Below are 22,635 nucleotides of genomic sequence, written 5' to 3' on the forward strand. Positions count from 1 at the left end.
TCTTGGCAGCAAAAAGAGCCCATCAGGCAACCGGACAATAATGAATGAGAGCTGCTGCTGGATGGTTTACCTAGTAGCTGGATCAATCCCAGCAGGGGGAGACTGGAAATGTAGCATACCTACCACCAGTATGGCCACTTTCCCTGGGTACACTGCCTGGCCTTCCCACTGGACACAGGTTTGTGGATCTGGCCCGCAATGCTGACTAATAGAAAATGGTACCTGCTTTTACTAACACCGACTAGCAATAATTGTGCAGAAGTACTTATCAGAATAACGTCACCTTATTGTAGAGGGACTTTGTTATTCGCCTAATTATATGGAACGGTACAAAACTGACAGCTGTGAAAAGCCACTCACACCTGATGCCTCAGCTGAGATCTCGAACATAAACACAGCTGGAAGCGAGAGGCCACAGCGGAAGATGTGGATGTGCGTCCCCAAGGGAGCACCTCCCGAGGTCCACGGGAACGGTCCTGCATGGATCCCCACGGTGGGGACAGTAGCCTGAGCTCTCTCTCAGAAACTGAGGGAACAATTTTGTTCTGCTGAACTCCCCCCTCAGAGAGCTACACTAAAGGAAACGATTAGAACAAAAGAAAATGTCTGTCATCTTAAGAGTATGTGCCAGGAGGACCGTTACACATCGTCCCCACAGATGCCTTAAAATGAAGATCATATGAGCAGTAACCAATTCCCTCTAACGACTTGCTTGGACCTCTTCAATTACCAAAGCTGACTAGTGCCTCAGATTGCTCCCATCACTTAATATGCCTTGTACTTGGTAAATGCATCCACATGTAAGGATTATAGCTACTTTGTTCTTTTTAATTAAAAAAATCATTGATGTGGACCGTAAAAGCTGCTTTATTTTTAATAACATTTTCTGTGATGGTGATGTGGAAAGAAGGGGACAGACAGAATAATTAACCAGCCTCCTTTTAAACCAGTATTATTCTATTATTATTCTAAAATTATATTTAAATATCAATAAGTGCTTTACTAAGCAGCAAATTACTGGAAACTGGGCTTAAAAAAACTGAAATAACTTCCTACAATAGAAGTTTTAGAACGTGCACATTTCCTTTCCCCAAAGAAAAAAATCAGAACTGCTCAAATCATAACCAGGGATGAAAAATACAGTAAGGATGCGCTATTTTGATATTCTGCTATTTTCTTTGGCTAGCAAAATACTGTAACAAGAAAATAAGTATATAGCAAATAGTAGATATTACAGTTAAAAGACTCGCTAGTTTGGGTCCGTGGAGCTGCCTGGGACTGTTGGGAGTTCCCATGGCAACCTCAGCATGGAAATTATGGAGCAGCTACAATTATTCTGAGTATGCTTGTTGAGGATGGAGTTTTGTTTTGAGGCGGCCACAAATAATGCTATTCTGGAGAGAAAATTCGCAACCAAAGACTAAAACCAAATGAAAAACAGTGACAGATTTTATCCTGCCTCCACTTCCTACAGGAGTATATTTTTATCTCTAAATATTAATAATGATGTATCATCTACAAAACACTGAAGACAGATTTGATCATACTGCTAAATGAGCAGAGAATTGTTTCGTAAGTTTTGGCGACAGGTGAAATCCAGAAAATATGTAGATTCATTATATTTTGTTGTACGGAAAATACTGTACTGCACCTATGTATAAGATACCTCAATTTCTATATACCGGACAACTCCGTATAGATAATACGTAGATGGCATATAAAAAGAAAACTCCTTGCAATAAGATCTAAAAACACTTAGCGAGGTCACTGCATGATTCCAGTAATGAAACCACCGCCCTCCTCAAGTCTTCTCTTTCTTTTCCAAATTTGGACCCATTTGTTGGATACTGGGCACAAGTCAGGTGTTCATTTTCAACTGGTTTAGATGCGGCAGAATGGGCCATGAAGAACTTTTTCTCATGACAAATAGTTTTTACTGTTCAATTACGAATGTAAGTGAAGAGAATGTTTGACTCTATTATTTATTTACTTATTTATAATCTCATAGAGCTATTTTACAATAGATTTACATTGAATAAATGACTTAATGAAGCTGTGCCAGAAGGTCCAGTAAGTAAAGCGGCATACCAATGAGATTTGTGCAACTAATAACCGTGTTTAAATACGAAGTCTGGGTTGTTAAAGTGGAGTTAGAAGGATGTGATAGGATTGTGTAAACAGTTTGAAATCAATGAGAGCTTGAGGCCAAATCTTAAAGATGTGTGTTGAACCTGTTGACACAGGAAGATACTTTAAAAATTCTCATTGATTTAAATGGGAGGTAGCTCCTAAGTGCTCTTGGAGATTCTACCGAGTGCATTTCTAAACTTTACTCAAAACAGCAAAGTCAGTTTTAAGAAAGTCTTAGACGAATTTTTTTTTTTTTTTTTTAAGACCAGAAGCTGGTTTTGGATGGTTCTCATCTTTTATAACTCAAAAATATTCTTTCTTAATATTAAGCAATGAAATTCTCATACTAAAGTGTCTCTGTACTTGTATAGCTTAGGTTTGCATACAGCTCTTTACTCCCAATACCACCGTTATTCGTTTTAAGTATTTGATACTAGTAGTGCAATATTTTTGTAGAAATTGTTGTAATTTTGTGCTCAAAATTAAATCAATGTAGCTTAAGATATCAATCACACTGTCATATATCGAAAAGTAGACCAAGCACCACAAATGTGGACTTGATTAGCAAGCACTCTGAAGTTACTCATTTCTATAAACTGATAAATGAGAAGGTGGCCCAGTATGACCTCTGGGTCTATCTATATTCTTTATCTTTCTGACAAATACACACCCCTAGTAAAATGGCAGTCAAGACCTGCAATCTTCTTCCTGTAAGGTTGCAAAGCTGATTTCAGAACAGTGGGAATATTCGTTTAGATGATGTCATTACATCACAAATAGCTGCATATTTCTCAGTGCTATCTACTTGTTCCTTAGCATAGGGTACCTAAAATAAAATGACTATGTAAGCCAAGATATAAATGATTAAAAAAAAAAAACAAACAGAAAAGATTATCAGAGTCAGCACCACTTACGTACCGTACCAGAATAGCTAATAAGTTAAATACCACTATTCAGACATCTGTGCTGTTAATTTTTATAAGCCTTCACTGTAATATCCCTTGAAACCAAGTAAGAACATTACTTGGAAGGTGCTGCTTCCCTCTGTTCCTTCTCACAGTCGTAAACTTTGAGGAAGAGTAAGAGGTTGACCCTAAACCCTTTTACCATGTAATAATGCATTATACTATCCCTGGTCTAGTTACAATTACATCTTTTCTTTGGCTACCAATATTCCCATATATCATCCCTAGGTTTTAAAACTGTTCACTGTGCAACTTTGTGAACGATATTCCTGGAGACACTGTGTTCACTGAAAACCTATTCCGTTTCCTTGATTAATTCAGACCATCAAAATAGCATCAACCAGGCTACTTCCAGAACAGGAAAAGCCTCAAATACACAGTGCTGAAGCTGAACTAATTAGACTTTGAGAGAGAATAATTATTTCCTAGGCAGAACTGACCCTATATGAAGGTGCTGTTTCTGGGTCCCAGTCCAGTAGCTTTATATGACACAACCTCTCAGGATTTCTACTCCATGTCATTGCCGGACATAGATAAAGCCAGACTGTTCATTCCATAACCTATGTATTTACAATAGGCTGAAGAAAACAATCTAAGAGATTGTAAATTCAATATGCAAACATACTGCATATAGTATCTGACATCTTAAAAGAGACAATTTTAGTGACTTGTTTTTGTGCTGTCTGTCCTGAGAAAAAACAGGTAGATTTCTATACCTGTACCATCAACATATACATATCCACCCAGTTCCAGACTCTGTATACTGCACAGAGACATGTAAGGGGTGAAAGGAACTACTTTTGAAGCTTTTCTTTTTAGGGAGGATAAAAAGTAAATACGATCTTGAATAGAAAATGACCTAGTGCAGCAAAATAAAATCACACTGGTCAGATCACAACCGTAAAGAAAGGAAAATGGAATGGAGATTCAAACACTTCTCAAATGTGTAACAAAAATCATAGTTCATGCTGCAGACAAAAGTACAGTAGCTGATCCAAATGTGTTCAGAAGAAATTGATGCACCTTTTCTTTTTCTTTCTTGAAAGCTGAATATGTGCCGTTTTTCCTCACTTTCTTGGGTTAACCCATCTTTTATAATAACAATGTAGAGTTCTGCCTGATGGTGAACATAAAAAATTGCCATTTCAGGTTGAAAGGAACAGGCGTAAGTGTCTGTTTATGCACAACAGGTACATTAATACTTTTTGGATAAACAGCTAGACTAAAGTTGTAAATGTTCAACTAGAAAAAAGAAAACAATACTGTAGATTGGAATATTTCAAATTCAGTATTGTGTATGCAGCTGGAAAGAGTAGCCAAGTCAGGTGAGCTGAATCCAGTACAGCCACCAGCAAAACACCTCCCTCCCCAAACCACACCTTTCCTGTGCCCGGGTTGAACAACCAGAAGGTATTTTGCTGTAATATCAGCTGTAGCTGTCAGAAGAGGCAGACTTGCTGGCTGAGTCTGTTCGTTAAGCATGGTGCGACCATGCTTGTGACTACCAACCACTCCCATGTGCACCACAGAAGGCAAGACGACTGTGAGAAGTATCGCTTTTCTTCAGTGTTTCTTTTCAGTACATAACCACCAATGACTCCCACCCTTAGAAATCTCCATACCCATGTTAAAGATATCAGAATTTCAGATGACAACCCTCTAACAAAGGTTTTAAGGCTCCAAATAATCTTAATTAGCATTGTAAATATTTTCTTAAAAAAAAAAAAGCATTTGGTGTGAAGCATCCAAAGTATTAAAATATTGTTGTTTCTGAGAATTTCATTTGTCAAATAATGTAGATACTCATGATAATGGCTGGCAGATTTTGCAGCAAGTATTAAAAGACATTGAAATTATTACATACACTCAACATAAAATATTTTAAAATACCGACTTATGAGTGTCATAGAAGAGAAGCTGAACTGTCAGAAAAATGATACCACTACTGAATGGAACCATTTGGTCCAACCTTCGAGAAATGCAAAGGCACATACTGCTGTCACAGGCAGCAGAAATAGTAGTGCTCTAATATATACCTTTTAACAGGCTTTTTTTTTTTCTTTTTGGTAATAATGTGAAAAATGAACACCATATATATAGTTGCACCCAAGCGTGTTTAACCCTCACCTCAAACTTCTGCCGGAGCTCTGCATTTCCATCTTCATCAGCATCTGGAATTGGAACATTATAATATTCACCTTCTTCTTGATTCAGCAGCTTGTACCTGGGGAACATTTGAGAAAAAAATGGTGACTTCACAGATTTGTTCCTATTAGATTTAAAATCTGATTAGTTGTTTGTGTGTGGTTTGAATCAATGTCACAGATACGTAAAGAACTGCCTTCAAAGACCTAAAGCAAACTCAGAAACAGAATATATTTAACCTGAAGTTAGGTCTTTAATCCCAGTCTGTCTGCCCAGACAGTTCAATGGACACAGAAATTCTTCCCACCCACCCTGTGATATGATGGGAGACACCGACCCTGAAGAACCTTTGTCTCCAGTGCTTCTATAGCCCTAAACAATTGCCTTTGATGTAATGGACTTTTGAGCAGATGTGATTAGTTCTCCCCCTAGCTTGGCAGGTAATAAGATGGCGTTTTATAAAATCAGTTCCCATGTACTTGGAGTTTGCAGAGCTATATATAACATGATACACTTAGTAATGAATATATCATATTTGAGATAAAAATAAAATTCGTATCACAAGACTATGTACACAGAATTGAGTTTGCAGCAGATCTTCGCTCCAGCAGAAGTTTCATGAACACCACAAAAGAAAAGCATTCTCTCTCCTTTGTTATATATAGCCTATGCTTCCTAGGTATGGTTTCATTTTCAGTTAATTTATAGTCCGAGATACAGTGAAAAGCTCCAAAAAAGGTACATTTTATTCGAGAAAAATACTGGTTTTAAATTTTTTGTGATATATTCTCTCCTTCTCTCTTTTCAGAAACTCTTACCATCCACTGGCTGGCATTTTCATAAGCTCTGACACCCCAAATGAAAGAGATCCCATGAAATCATTTCTGGTTGTTCGATCCCAGTCCCAGACCTCTACGGATAACCGTCGATCTTTGTCTGTAGGTTTTAATTTACTAAAACAGAGAGAAATAGAGGAGTTTTCAATGCAGCACTGAAATAGATGATTCAATACATACAAAGATACTACATTAAAAGGTGTTAAACTTACAATGTGAAGGACTCATTCCAGTCTGGATTCAGAGTAGAACGGATGGTTTTTGTTTTTTGTTTACTTTCATTCTTAGGATCTGGGATGAGCTTGAGTTTAACATAAGGATCTGAAAGTCCATTTGGATCCATGGGAATTAGGTTTTTTGCTTCTCGCACTGTCAATATAAACCACAACTAATTTGTATAGGATTACAAATCACCATTAAGAAAGCAATAGCATGTCAAACCAGAGCTATTGAAACATGTTGACAAATAAAAAGAAATCAGACATGAAACCCACTTGTCAGACTTGTCATGGAAGAAACTAATTCTTGTGAAGAAAGGCGGCACTTAGAGATATGTATAAGAACGGTAGAGAGAAACGACAGGAAAGAAGAGCAATTCACAGATGACACGCAGCTCCCAGGCAGCTCTTCTCCTGCAGTGGAATGATTAAATGACCAAATCCACCACTATAAATTTTTAAGTGGGTAGCAATTCTTTGTGCTTTTATTTCCTGATCAGTCTTAGGTTATACAACTACAGGACTATCAGCCAAACACTATAAGGACAAGAGCCAGATCACAACAGATTTCAGAAGATCAGTTATTTGATACAATCGCTCATTGGAAGGTATCTAACACTCAACTTCCCTCGGATTCATGGTTCTTTAGTTGTCAGATGGAATCGCTGTAAGCATCATGTCATGAAAGCAACCAAAGTAAAAGTGCAGAGAAGACAAGTTTAACTTCAGCTTCACAAAAATGTTAATGTAGCTTCTATTTTTACAATGTCAAAAGAAGGCACAAAGTGAGTTAATGCATCTTATGTTGCTACCGATTCCCAAAGAGCGAAAGACAAGAATAGTCAGCAATCTGCACAGGGTGCCACTCCCCGCAAGGCCACATCCCTGTGTGGAACGAGGCAGGCAACGGTGGGTTACAAAGGCATCTACTGGGGGCTTGGCAGCTTTCGGGTTTCAGTCACTGCAGCAACCGTGGGGTTAGTTAAGGAGTTCAGAAGTCACTGTGGGGAAGAGGAATATTCCAATGGATGAGCAAACACAGTACCTCCTCCTTCTTGTACAGGGCCAGCATAAAGCCCAGGTAACATTTATATACCACGTAGGGTTTTATTCTGTGTTAATGGCATTCAGCCATCGGCTTCTACTGAACCTCAGAAGAGGTTAATTTTCCTCATGCTGTGAAATCCCATCCCACCCAAAGCGGTCATGCTGTGATGAACTGCAGTGATCAAGTGGGAGATGGGGATTTGGGATTTCAGAGCTCATAACTAGGCATCTCAAAACCTACTGGGAGCAGTAATCCTCTGGGCTTATTTTGGACAGAAAACAGTTTTCCTTTGTGAGATTCATGGTTTAAAATTAGAATTGTTCCTGGAAGGAAAATCTCAAGAAGCTTTGAGAGTGACGTAGTTCCTAGGGTACGAAGGAAGGCCAGCATTTAAGAGTAAGTCACTAGAGAGATTATCCCAGATTGCCAGTGCCCTCCGTTACTGCTTTCACACTGTCAGCATCAGAAGGGCTTTTTAAATTTATCTACCTAACTGAAGAAAAGGAACCTCAAAGGAAATTTAGGAAAGATCAACCCCTAAGTCACCTAATATTACTTGATGGAAAACATTTCCCACAAAAACTTGAACTTTAGAGTCACTTAAGAACTCAATCAGAGCTAATGCAAAAAACCCCAAACTTGTCAAGATCTTCAGCAGCCGATAGTTACTGTTTGCTCAAGGCACTCTCCTCCTTTTCCTCCAGATTTAAATGGCATTTTCATATTATGAACAAAAATCATAGATCTTCACAGGATTTCAACCTGTTACTTCCCAGCAAGGAGGTTGAAAGGCATCCAAGCAACACAGATATTTTATAATGTGTTGCTTACCTCATTATTTATAGAATAAGAAGAGAACAGTTTTCGGGCAACAGTCAAATGACTTGTAAACCAGCTAAAGTACATCTTTTCAAAATGTTCCTTATTCTCCCTTTAGAAATAAAGGCAGGGCTGTGGTGGATTGACGACTGTGCGCTACTGCTTCCGTAAGACAGAAAAAGATGGACAACGAATGTAAAGCACAGGACAGGTATTACTGTGCTTTACCTAAGGTCAGTGAAATGAAAGCTTGTGGTGTTGACAACGGCCTCATCATAACACAGGACTGAAGGTGATTTACAGAATCATACAACAGTTCTGTTCCGTTTCCTATACACCCAGTATATTCACAAGTTGATGTAACTAGCTCTGGGCTGACATCTTCCATTTACATGATGGAGAGCGTGGTTTAGGGCTCATAATGATTGTGTTCTTCCAAATGATATAACTGCTAAAGTAGTGCTTTAATGCAAATCTACTACTTCGCTGCTGTGGCATTTGATTCAAGCTGTAGAGGGAAAATTCTTAGGGCAAAAACCAGCCACTGCCACGGAAAACACGAAATTTCAAACAGTTTGACCTGCTCTGTTTATTTAATAAGAGAGTATTTGGTGTGGTAAAACAAGCTGGAAGAGGGAAATGCCACATATAACTGGCAAATAGCTGTAGGAAGAAGGCAGAGTACAGGAATGCAAGCTACTTATTTGGAACACGCTAGTTTATTTGTCAAGATAATTCTCATGCAGAACAGATACCTTGATGTAAATTAAATATTGAAATGATATCATGGCTGGGAAGGAACCACATTAACTTGTACCAACAGTTGATACTGATTAAATTAGTTTTCTTAAATGTGTTTTTTTTTTTTTTAAATGAGAGACAGAAAATGTTTATGATGTAAAATTTTAAAATAAAATATAATTCTATTCACTAACTATATTACTCAAATAATTGTACCAGAAGAAATATACTGTGTTTCAAAAGAACAGGACAGAAACAAGCGCCTGAAATGACAGAGCATGTCATTTCTAGTTTTCCGCAATCCCTGTACAAAGCTGACAGGGCTTTGCAGTTGGGGAAATGACAGCCTTCAGTTCAGAGGCGGCGTCTTCATCCGCATTTACTCCTGAGTTTGCCCTTTGAGGGTCTCTGCACCCAGTGGTCCACTGGAAAGCCATTCCTGTTTTCAATCCATAACCCCCCCATCCAATATTAAAATTTAGTACTCTGAAAGTGATCTTCAAATACTTCTGAGGAATAACAGCGATTAAATAACTTATTTTAATTAAATATTTACAATCCCAAAGGGACTAAGAACCATAAAGTGCATGAAGATAAAGCGACAGCCTTCAATGAAAATTGCGCTCTCATCGTATATTTAGTTTTATTTTGGTTTTTTTTTTCTTTTTTTTTTGTCTTCTTGGGTACAGCAGTTGTGGCTGCACTGCTACGTTTAGCACAAGAGCTATTCCTTCAAGATCCACGTTCTGATTTTTATTTCTATACTGTAGTTCGGTGTGAGGAGCAGAACTCTCTACATGTTCTACAGCTTCCCAGAAACATACAGTAGGAAGTTTTTCATTAAAATTCCTTGAACAAAATTCCTTAATTTTAACATGGCATCTTTAGACTGATCCTTTATGCTTAACTTCTACCTGGAGGTGCGCAGTGTGAAACCAAGCAGGATTTTGAGAAATTGGCTGGGTAGATGCCGAGCCATCCTCCGAGGCTCAGCTGTGGGGAGCTCCCTGGGGAAAGCCGTCACTGATTAGCCCTGATGCACGCTGCCAAGCCTAGAAAACAACACGGACAGCGGGAGGACCTGGCAGCGTGTGTAAGACTACTGCTTTCTTTTGCAGCAAACACAGAAAAAGAAAAAAGCCCTCTAAATACAAGAAAAAGAGAAGCTTAAAGATGAACTGGGAAGGAAAGATGCAACATACACTAAATACAGGCTGCCAAAGAAATCATTATCTCACTCCTTGTTTTAAGATATCTGGCCCATTTGTACTTTTATTTGCATAATTAGTACCCTTAGATAATTTTTTTTAACTGACATAGCACTTCTTCTCTTGAGGAAACAGCATGATGACACTTGTGCTAAATAGTGCTTATAAAGAATTACCATCTAAGTGGTCCATCTCTTTCAGGGCACCCTATTTTTTAGGAAACCGGTCAAGGTTCTCTAAGAGGGCTGACAGGAAGAAAAGATTTCCCCTCCCCACCAAAGACACTATCTCTTGTGCATGGCTGAAACAGAAAAAGGATAAATTAAAAATAACTCCAAGAAAATAAATTGACTTACTGTGACTGAATTCTGTTATAGCTGCAATGATAGCAAGCAATCTCGTATTGCTGTATAATTATTAGCTAATTAAACTCAGCACTGTGATAGAGATGTTACTCTAAGGTATAGATGGTTGAAGTGAGATACAGTTCAACATCACTCGGCGCGTAACTTGGACAGAAACCTAGAATATTACTTGCCAGTTTTCTGCCATAACTATCAAGCATGATAATGACCTCTGCGCTGAGCAAAGTAGCTGGTTAAATTTCCTAACATTTGTCCAGATCAGACTTTTAATGGGGACTGAGAGAACACACAGAAGAAAAGAGAGCAACGAGAATTATATATTGAAATTTCTAACCTTGTCCAGGTTTTCATTCTAAAAAACAGAAACAGCTGTCAGCTTGCCATAGGGAAAAAGTGTACCGTATTCCTCCTCACGGTTAATGAAAAGGAGATCATAAATGTTTAGACAGCAGAAAATACAGACTACTTGATGGCTGTCCTATGGCTGTTCTATTACGTACTACTTATAATCCAGCAGTATCCACCCAGGAGCCATGCCTAAAACGGGGACGCCCACTTTTCCAGGAATAGTATAAAGGCATAAGCAAATACAGAGCTAGTTCTTAGGTATTCATACTTTAAATAAATATCTAAATAAGACAGAGTGGGCTGGCAGAGAACAACTGACATTTTACGTCAAAAGAAGAAATTCAGGCCGAATTTTGAGGAATTCAGAGAGCGGATGACAAAACTGGAACTTTTTTCCATGAGACTGTATAGGTCAAAAGTTGCAAGCATATGCAGTTATGGATTTGTAACTTCCTGTGATACCAGCAAATAAATTTAGTCATGGGCATGAGTAAATAATTCGGCTTTGTTATAGCCACAGAAACATTTATTAGCAGCATGAGTTTACTCAGGTCATTTTCAAGTGAGTCACAGCTACCTTTCTCCTGAATTTCCAAACGTTGATAACAAAACAGATTACTAATCACAGCCACTGTTTCTTGCCAATCTTTCACTCCCTACAGGCAACTTAGATGAGCAGAAATCACTCAACTGCATGCAAATAGCTGCTTTTAGAAGAGGCTTCAAGTCTCCGATGGTCTCGTCTGACGAGCTATCTCGCAAAATGAAGGAAAAGGGAGACCTTTGTCAGCTCCAATGCGTTGTAAAGTTTCTGTCTTCCCACAATAAAGCATTAGTAAATTATTCCATAATTCTCATTGCTTCCTGAAGAAGGTTCTGGTACGGATTCCAGTGATCTGCCCAGCTTACAGATGACTTAGGCAAGTGACAGAGATCATCTATCCCCAGCCAAGGCACTTTCTCCCAGGTACATTACCACTCTCCCCTTAATCACACCTGATACTGAAAATAGTCTTTCTTCCAATTTGTGTACTTGTACTCTCTGTATGCAAAATCTAAAGCTGCCTCCAAAACTGCTCAGCTTTCATTAAAGATTTATAAGATTTTACCAAAGCTATCACTGAATGCTTGCTTTCTGGAGCTGGGCGTGACTCACATGTACAACTGGCTTCAAAACAAATCCTGCTTTCAGACAATTTCCAATTTCTATACAGTTTTTGGTCACTAAAAGGGCTTTTCAATGACAGACTTTTCTCTATTCCATAACTACTCCCCTGCCCAGCTAAACTTTCTTCTAATATCCCTCCTGAGACCGGTGACTACTTATTACACCCAGTTTCCTGAATCCTGAAAGATGGCAACGTAATGAATGTAGGCTACTGGAACGCCTGCATTTCACAGGTGATTTACACAAAAGAAATAGATGAGTGATTAATTTCCTTCCTCGAACAAGATGGAAAACAAACCTATATGTTGCATGACACTTTATTACTCCGTATTTATTAAGATGTTCTCTCCTACCAACAAAAAAAAGTACCGCCATCTGTAATGCTACTTAGTAAGTACTTGTGCCTGCAATATGTTCTCCCCTTTAAATTTCAACTGCAAGTCTCATAGGAGCAACTGTATTTTATTTTTAAAGTAAGATTACCATTATAAAAATTATCATCATAAAAAATATCTACTACTGGGTAGGACAGCTACTTAATAAAACGTAAGTCTTAACAATAAGTCTATAAGTCTAATTCTTATCTGTTTATTTCTCTTACCTAAATCTATAGCATTTTAGTTAATTTTTGTATGCATGCAGATGGCCATTTATGAAAAACTAATGTTTCTTTTAAATACTGTGCATTGCCTATTTCTTCATGGTAAAGTTAATTTAATGAATGAAATGGGGAGCATTCAGTTGCTACCGGGGCTGGCGTTTCTTAAAGACACAGCTCTTTCTGTAAAAAACGCAGCAACCCTGCAGATCCTGGGAGTGCCAGGAAAGAGAGAAGATATTAGTGAGACAAAACATGCGATTCACATTCTCTGAGACATTAAAAATGCCTCCCACATGCAAGTAATTATTTGCGATCCCTTTATAGGTATTTGGTATTAAAAGCTGGTCAAATAGCCAGAACATTCATACGTGTTCCCTTTTAAAGTCAGTTGCAGAGTATCGTGAATTACTGCTAACAAAGACAGACACTAATGCTGACCCAGACAATCATAAATAAAATTATTAGAGTTTGTGTGTGGTGGGGTCTTTTAAGGAAACAATTTTTATGAGAATCTAGAAACGTGCCAAAATTCTCTGGTGTGCCCCTCAAGCTTGTTTAGGCAGAGGCTCTTAACCCAGCTGTCCACAGCAAGCAGTGTGACAAGACATTAATATGCAGTGCCATAGGGTGGCTCAGCCTTCATACAGTCATAAATAATTTGAAAACCGTACGGTGGGGAGTACAGAACTCCTCGGGAGATTACTGTTGGAGAGCCTGCTGTGTGCTCCCAAGCTCTGCAGAGATCACTGCCAGGTTTCCTCCTCTTTTAAAAAACAGAAGCGTCACTGAAGAACAATACCAGATTTTCTGTATTCTTTCAGCTTATGAAAATACATTTAAAACCCCTGAAAACTCTGGGCTGTGTATATATATATTTTAATAACGTTTATGTAACCGTAGAGTGCATTAGCTGACAGCGAGTCAGTAACACCCTGCCTCTAAATTGGTGCCCGTGTCAGGAGGGCAGTTTGTTATTGTCAGCTGCTGTCAAATCCAACTCCCAGCAACTGATAGGTCACGGTTTAGGATCCCAATAATGCGGCAGCTTTTTGTATGTCAGTGCACCAGATGGTTTGTTTTTTTCTCACAAAGGTTATTGTTTACTCACTGTAAAAATAATTCACAAATAAAATAAAAAAATCAAACCTGTGATTCAGCCCCCTACAAACTCAGTCTGAAGAGCCCCAAATTATAAGATGGGTCAGCAGCTAAATGTAATAGTGACAAAACTTTTAACACACATCAGGAGGAAGAAAATTAAGTGCAAAAAGCATAGATTAAAAATAGCAAAAACTACTTTACTATGATTAAAAGCAGAACCTTCAAGTCAGTCCAACCTGTGAATGGGTCAGGAATTCAGTGATTTCAGAAAAAAACAATTCTAACAGTTCCTATAAAAAGAAACCCAACAAATTGATTTACCACAAGTGCAATAAATTATTACTGTGCAATGCAGCTCTCAAGCTAGTAGCTATAAAACCAACCACTGATATTTAAGAACTGCAGCACAAATGAGCACTGACTGTGGCACTGGGAAGATGGCAAGGTTTTGGTGAAGTATACCTATACAAAATTCCTACTTATTTGTGAAAAAGTGTTGCAGAGTCTCTAATATTCACACAGAACAGACTGTATGTCTACCTTTAAGCAACCCAGATTGAAGATCTGACCTAGTAAACCCGAATTAAATGTGTTTACATATAGGACTGAATCATTCCCACCATTAGTTTAATTCAAAACCTGCCAAAGTACTTAGATATTTTAGATAATCTGCCTGAACCACTGGCCCACTCCATCTGGCAGCACTCTGCCTTGCCTCCTTCCTAGTATTCACTGGGAAAAAACCCTAAGTACTATTTACAGTATTTTATTGGGAAAACACTTAGTAAGCAAGCATGTACCGTGACCTTTTTTGGAAGCAAAAGCCACCACAAAACCCTCAAAGCAATTACACAGAATTAAAGACAAATTACAACACACTCAACAGTGTCCCCCCAAACGACCGTATCTTCCAATCAACATTAAGTGTGCTGCAGCCTCGATGGGCTTCCCTGGCTGGGACCAGGATGGTTGAGTTGCCCATCAGAGGTATTTGCAAGATACCAACCAGAGCGGCATGTCTCCATTTAGCAGCACAGATATTTTGCATGCAGTCAAGGCTGGCTATGAAAGAATCACTAGGAACTAATTAACAACCAAAACACGATGCAGAGCAGAGGTATTACAGAATTCAGCTGAAGGAGTTCAATACCTACAGAGTAATTCCTTTGAAAAAGATTCAGGCAAAGCCTCAAACCAAACAACCAATCACTGATTATTTTTCCTGCTGTTCCTAAACCTCCTGGACATTTAATTCACCTCCTTTCCTGAATCTAAAGGCAGTGGTATCATGCTCGGCAGCTCTGGGAACTGTGTATTCTAATAAAGGTTTGGTCAATAAATATTTTAGAAGCAGTTCTGTAGTGGGAGAAAAGGAGTTTGAAATCTTTGCACAGCAGTGTGTCCATGAACTAACTGACAATTGCTAATTTCCTTTTCAGTTAAAGATGCACAAAAGGTACCTGAAACTTCACCCAACTGGACTTTGTATAGGATTTTTTATTAAAAAAAAAGCAGCTTACTTTCAGGGCTACCGTCATTTTTATTTAAAGAAATTTTCTGAAAGCCTGGAAATGCTGACAAGCCTCAACCAAACCAACTTAACAGCACCGCAACTGTTATATACATAACAAGGTTATAGTAAAAATTTTTCTTGTTGTCCAGAAACCTACTTAATTGTGGGATGGAAATGTTTTATTCATAAGCATAACAGTAACAGCAGTTGCCAAGTACATTCACACCAAAAAGAGCTTATGAAGGAAACCTGCAAAATATCTGTAACAATTTTACCATATTCATACTTCAGACAAGACCTTTTCAAATAAAATTGTGAACTAAAGGAATACCTATTTGTGTAACTGCTTTATAGTGCGCTGGTATCACAAAGACTTGTGACAAACGTTTTTGTCCCTAAAAGGTTTATCAACCTGCTGAATCATCAGAAAATATGTGCATGTTATTTGTCAAAATATGTGCATTATCTCAGAAAGTTTCAGCTGCATTTAAGAACCCTGCTGTAAAGCAGCCCAGAATAATGCAAATATTAATTTTTGTCACTCGGGTGATATTCAAATTAGTTCCCTCTCATGGTACAATTACTTTTAGAACCTGCATCACCATCTTTGAAGTATCTCACTACTTAGTGAAACCACCTTTCTGTTAATGACAGTACCTTGGACAAATTCACCCCTCCTACGTCGAATGGAAGCTATTTGAAAAGTTAAGCTACAATTAAGCATCACTTGGGATCCACTGTGATCCTTTCTAAATAAATTTTATTATAGCTCTCCTTTTCAATGCATTTTACAAGGTTTGACAGGAGAATATGGAGGTATTTGGATTTAGAGAGAAAAAAGCCATGAATGAATACAGTGACGAGAGGGAACTTTGCTGGTTTCTGTAAACCGTGAAAATTCAGTGTAAAGATCTGATTTCCTTTATGTCGACTACAAGGGTCTCCATTGAGATTCATCCCCCAAGGAAGTGCAGAGCTAGAAGGGACATCCTTTTGGCCTTTCAACTAAGCAACACTGAAGCAATACACAGCACATAACATCCACAGGTTACCAACAACTACATCAAGAAACAAAGCCAGAAGTTGTGATGGTCTCGGAAACCTCCTCCTTTGCCCTGCTGTAACTTTGCTCTCAAATTTAATTCCATTTCGCAACAGCAAACAGCCAACGATAACAGCCTGTTCTTGTTTCATCATGTGGACGTTGTGAATTCAGCTTCTTGCAGTATCGATTTTAAAGATTTATCAGGGTACATCTGATGTGATGGATTAAGATGTGTGGCCTGTAAGTTTTCTTCACTGGAGAAGCAGTGTTGGTCACCTTGGCACACTAACCCATCCACTCGCCTGAGGTAAGAGCTTTTGATAACTTGTGTTTTATGACTGTCTTCTACTTCATCTCCTAAGTTACGTTACATCTATTTGGTTTTAGTTACTACAGCATGTTTTTAAAATGTCCTTAAAATTCTGAGCCATAAAAAAAGTACTTTCTTTTAGAATTTAGAGTTGTTTTATAGACTTGCCTCTACCTATAAAAAACTCATGAGCAAAATTTTCTGTTATTCCTTCCTGTACTTCAATTCTGTCCATCCCAATTCCTGCCCTGTGCTCTCCCTTCAAGTAAATACGCTGTCATCTGATTGGCAAAGCACCTTTTTGTATACTTGCATCCAACAGAAAGGAAAAATCAAAACCCAAGTTCACTACCAACTTTACACTTCAAATGTAAGATATGCTAAGTATCAGCTGGCCTCAGCTAAAACAGAAGGCAAGTACAGAACAAACATAACATGTGCTGTCAATATAAATTCTTATGCAGACCCTGAATGATAAATTCCACTTTCTGGTATGGGACAAGGAAGTTCTGTTGGAGTTAAACCAGCTATTACATGTCTGTTTAGGGGACAAAAGAGTCCTTCAGCTTGCAAAATAGATTTTCCAGAATTTTTTCTGCAACTTTGGACTTGGAATGGGTCGGTGGGGGTGTGTGGGTGTGCGCCTGTGGGCTTACACGTAAATCCTGGGAGAAACACTTCCAAGGAAAGGAAGTGCTACCCTCTCTTTCCTTCCTCTCTCTCCCTCCTCCCCATCTTGATAATCTTTACCTTACAGAATGGGATTATTTTTTTTATTTTATAACTCACTGGGAGTAATATTTGGGATTGAATCCAAGTTGCCTTTGTTTATTAAATACTCTGAAGTGCAGGAAACAGCTCCTCAGCTGATGAAAGTTTAGAGTATTTCTTGTGTTCTTAAGATGATGGCCAACTTCCTGAACAGCTAGCTACCCTACTGGTCTGCTTACTACATGAAAAACTGACATTACAGTGATATTCAAATTAATATTCTGGAGTTTTTAAATCTATTATTACAGCTTTCATTTTTTCTACCTGTTTTTATGAACACCGGTTCATAGTTTCTTGATTCAAGGACATGTTGAATTAAATCCTCACACTTTTGAAGGGAAGTACTCCTTTACTGGCTTTAATACACAAAGATTTGACCAAGGTACATAAGCCCCCAGTGTATATTATACATTTATAATTCCTGCAAAATTCCAAAATTAGTTGTGTACCTGTTACTTCCAGTTTGTCACCAGTGACTTCAGCTTTCAGATAAATCCTTCCTCTCTTCTCTGTGTGATCCATGCCACAGAGGCTTGGGACATTTATTACGCATTGCTTATGAACATTCATATCACAAGCTGTGGATATAAAAATGGTTCAGACAGCTATAAGAAGCTAATAATATGATTACACTGCAAACACTGAGCAAAGTGAAAGTTAAGATTACAATGCTTAATGTTGGCAAGACTTTCAGATTACAGCTGCATGTTTTCAGCTGAATGACATGGCTAGTTTCCATTTTGCAATACATTTTGTAGACAGTGAATGAAACAGAGAATAATCTACTTCAGAAACCTAAAGATACCATTAATGATGCACAAGGAAAAAATGTGAAAAGGGAATAAAGACTTGCTGAGAATATGACTAACGAAACAGAGCATTCATGCCAGCATTAGCCACGAAGGGAGTCAGGTTTAAATTAATTGTTAGATTTTCTAGCAGGAGACTTCAAAGACAAATGAAATGCAAGAAAAATATTGGGCCTTGGCTACCAACCAAACTGAAATTTCAGTTTTCAGCAGCGCATTCACCTGACCGGTCCAAAAACAGCCTTCCTCAAACCTGCCACGGCCAATGCTCGTCAGGCACATAAAACTCAATACACCATGTTCTCAGCAACAGAGGTGATTTTCATTAGTATATTATTATAGTACTGAAATATCCACTTGAAATATAACAGTACTATAAATAGCTGACATTTGAAATGGTATTTTCCACAGAAAAGAAATAAGAAGCCTTTACCCAGCCTTTCCACTTACTTTCTAAAATACCCTTTTGGTAACATGGAAAAACTTCACTTACTGTCACATTTCATCCCTTGGTGCAGAAGCCCATAGAGCAGTGACCCACAGTGGTCACAAAAGGTTGGGCTCCCATATGTGTGGATCTTAAATTTGTGCTTGCTTCTGGGATCCTGAAGAATAAAACAGAAAGAGATTCTCAAGTTGTAAAAAGTAAGATTGACACACCTTTAATATATTACTTCAAATACAGATAGAAATGAGATAGTATCCAGGATAACGAGTAAAGACTTTACATTAAGAATTCAAATGGAGACTATTTCTATAGTTCCGTTTGTTATCCAGCCTGAGATATGAAATGCAAACTGCTAACAACCATATTTATCCTGTAAACACAGTTAGCCTAAATGGAATGACATTCAGTGCTCCAGAGAACATCTGTTTCGTTATTTATTAAAGATATAGCCAATGGGTCTTGTGCTGCAGGGTCATGGGAACACTGCTTTACTAAAGGGTTATCTTTGTGCCGATCAGCTCTGACTATATGCCTTCCAAACATTTTAAAACACTTTTTCAAAGCTAATTCTTCCTTAAATTGTTTTCTTTAGAAGACATAAGGGGACTCATTGCCTCATAAATATGTACACTTAAACATTACTTTGGTAAGCACATCTGTTTCTAAGAAGGACAAACCCCACAGCTTCTAAGAATGACACTGAACAAACAGATTTTTAAAGCTGTGTTTAACATCTGACATAAGTGGTATTTATGAGTATAAAGTAATGATACAGAGGGGAAAGAACTACGGGAAATTATTATAGTGAATGTCTACTAAATACATCGAACCTGTATATTATACTGAAATTATGTAACAAACACTACTAAACAATTCCATTCCAATCAATGGAATATACATGGCAATTAAGTAAAGCAGGGGTGGGCACGTGGCTTCAAATGTTGTGACATGTAAGGACAACTACACGACACTCACCGCAAAGCAGCACTACGTGAGCAAAGGCTCATGTACTCCTGCGCCTGACTACATGTAACTACAGAACGGCAGCACAGGCATTCTTATAAGACAATGAAATAAAACCAGCCACATGAATAAATAACTCAAGCTGGATCACACTTTCAAGTTGGCCCTGCCTGAGTCCATGTATATAATTTGGATCATCATTTATTTTCTGTAATAAATACTAGTTTTCTAACATTGTGAGTAATGCCTACTATATGTTTAAAATGAACAATTCAATAAGAATGTTTTTTAAAGAGCAGCAAGTATGTTCTCACTATTATTAGTTATTATTCTATACGCACACACAAAGTCACTTTTTCAAGGCACAGCACAAAAAAAGAGGACAAAGGAAAACAGTACCAAAACTACTGATGAAATGGAAACTGCATGTAGGAAATCTTGCTTATAAAATCCCTTTAAGAGGAGTAAATAGAAGAACCTCAACAAACATTTAAAAGCTAATGAATACGAAAGTGCACTCTTCATCAGTATTTAAACCTTTTTTCTGTTTCAATTGTATGCATTTTTTTATTTTTGGCAAACTGAAGTATACAGAACAACAGTATTTTGAAAGCAAGTCTGACAACATACAGAGAAAGCCAAGAGATCTCTCCACACCCATCACAGATGATAAAACCTTTTATCTTATTCCCTATACTAACCTGGGGATCTCATGCACTTAGAACTACCCTTGAATCTATAGTTTAGTCTTTAATTATAAGTAACTAAATTAGTAATAATTTACACAAGGCCAGTACTAATTACTTCTACAGCAATTAACACTTATTAGATATTAATACAGTTTAATACTTCCCAATGTTAAATACGCATTAAGTGACTTACATGCATTATTGGGGAAATACCGTCGAGTATTTTTCAGCTAGAGGTAAACTACTAAGTTAGAGGTAAGCTCCTGTAAATTCTCGTCAAATATCCCCTTTTAACCAATGTAAACTTTCAATAATTCCCAAAGCATGGCTGGCAGTCATATTTCATAGTAAACACAGGGAGACAAGCCAGGATATGACAGATAAACTGCCAAATAATGGCTGCTATTTGCAAGAGAATTGAACTTTGCACTAAACTTGGCATAGATTAATTGTGAAACTCTAAAGGGAAAACCCACTTCTGTTTCCAAAATCCATCAAAAATTATGGAGGGGGAAAGTGGCAATGGGAAAGCAATGGGAAAGCGCTTGTTAAGCAGTGACAAATGATACGCTTTATTAAAATTCATGTTATTTTCATACTAAAAAGTGAATTCGCTGCTATCATTAAGACAATCCCCCATTTTTATAAGTACAACTGAATGCAATATAATATAATTAAATGGGAGAGAAAACTCTGGGCAATCGATATCACAGACATTTAAATATTTGTCTTTGTAAAACCTTTAAATTGGCAGAAATCTAGCCAGTGCTCTGCAACCTGACTGCAGTACAATAGACTGGAGTTTCAGAGCCTGTAATGACATATATGGGTGCAGCATCCCTATAAAGATGAGTAACGACAGGGCATCTACACCCCATACAGCGCTGAAAAAACCAAAATACTATTCCTCGCTCTCAAAGCCGGGACGTGCATAGAGAGCCAGGCAGCCACGGGCTGGCGCTGACCAGGAGGCCCGCGCTGCACGCAGACTTGCCCTATGTGGACCTGCTGAAAGAACGGCGAAAACGGAGCAGAAACCGTTAAAAAATAAGCGCACGAGTTTGCGGGAGCGCCCTGCCCGGGCACGCAGGAGCCCTCTGGCTCTGCCCGAAGGGGCTCGCACTCGCCCCGAGGCCCCGCGGGCCGGGCGGGCGTCCTGCCGCGCTCCAGCGGAGGGAAGCAGGACGACGCGGAGGCATCTCAGCAAAACCTCGTCTTTCCATCTATGCGCTGCCATTGAACTGCATTTTGCCCCCCTGCAGCAGCACTGCCACCAGCCCTGCCTTTGCTCTCTGCTCGGCACAGATGAATCCATTGCCTTTATCGAACAGCAACGGAAAGCCCCCCCGCGAGAAACCACTCCGTAATTTTCCTGGCTCAAAGACTGGGGTGTGCAATAATTGAAAGCGCATGGTTAACCAGCCGCACACGTCAAACTGTGCTTTAACACGTTACAAAACAGCTTACGAGCACTGTATTTCTGAACTCTTTCTAAAAGCTCCCTTTTGATTAGGATTTTTTCCCCCTTGATAGCAACATTGAACCAACTATAATTTTGCAGGCATTAAATCATCACTTTGCTTTTAAGTATAAAATATACAAAACCATCTCATGTGAGGCTGCTTCAGTGGAGATTTTATACACAAAGCAGCATCACGCTATTACTTGTTAAAGTCCTTTCACAGTATGTGACTTGATAGTCAACTGTGTCACCGGGACCACGTATCTAAGACCAAAGCCTCTGAACCTGTACCTGTATCATCTTTAATTCAGCATCTTCCTGGTGGCACATCTACAAGCAGTGTGATTTTTGGAAGGAATTTAAATCACGCCTGCAAGCAGATCTGTCAGTGCCGGAGCCTGTACTAGTGATCAAGATGGGGGGAAAACTGACGGGTTTCGGTCATTCATATCAACGAATTGGTATTCGACAACACCATTAACAAGGTGTTAGGCAGGATATAAGATTAATTTTTCTTTAAACTGCCTATGGTTGGTGAAAAGTTTTCTTCCATATCTGAACTGCTATTTTTGTGATCATTAAGAAGCAGCAAATGCAAAAATGCAAGTGTAAAACTGTACTGGGAGAAATGGAAGATTATATTTTCCATTACAAAAAGAACTTAAAGGAGTTCTGCAGCAGATGACCCATAAGGTCCTACGGTTTTATCAGGGCCTTCAACAGCAAAGAACAATTTTATGTAAATAAATGCAAATGTACGCAGTTTTCCATTTTATACCTCCATGGCAGAACCACAGGATTGTTCTTCATCTCCAACCAAACACTTACAAATATATTTATTTTCCAGTTTAAAAGGTGTAAAGGAAAAAGTAAGCTTAAAACATCTCAAATTACTTCACTTAGACAACAGAAAAGACAGTAATTCCTGAACC

The 22,635-nt window shown here is 38.4% G+C and overlaps 1 protein-coding gene across 3 annotated transcripts in view; it reads right to left on the reverse strand.

Moving 5' to 3' along the window:
- PRKCA (protein kinase C alpha) overlaps positions 1–22,635 on the reverse strand; it is a 163,933-nt gene that overhangs the window by 44,635 nt on the left and 96,663 nt on the right. For all 3 annotated transcript variants that reach the window (XM_064467307.1, XM_064467308.1, XM_064467309.1), the window contains exons 4-8: positions 18,635–18,746; positions 17,782–17,910; positions 6,289–6,445; positions 6,059–6,193; positions 5,223–5,319 (exon numbers count right to left, since the gene is read on the reverse strand). In XM_064467307.1, coding sequence (XP_064323377.1) covers positions 5,223–5,319; positions 6,059–6,193; positions 6,289–6,445; positions 17,782–17,910; positions 18,635–18,746 — 630 coding nt within the window. The remainder of the gene's footprint in view (positions 1–5,222; positions 5,320–6,058; positions 6,194–6,288; positions 6,446–17,781; positions 17,911–18,634; positions 18,747–22,635) is intronic.

Source organism: Phalacrocorax carbo, chromosome 16, assembly GCF_963921805.1.
Source record: "Phalacrocorax carbo chromosome 16, bPhaCar2.1, whole genome shotgun sequence".
Taxonomy (NCBI): Eukaryota; Metazoa; Chordata; class Aves; order Suliformes; family Phalacrocoracidae; genus Phalacrocorax; species Phalacrocorax carbo.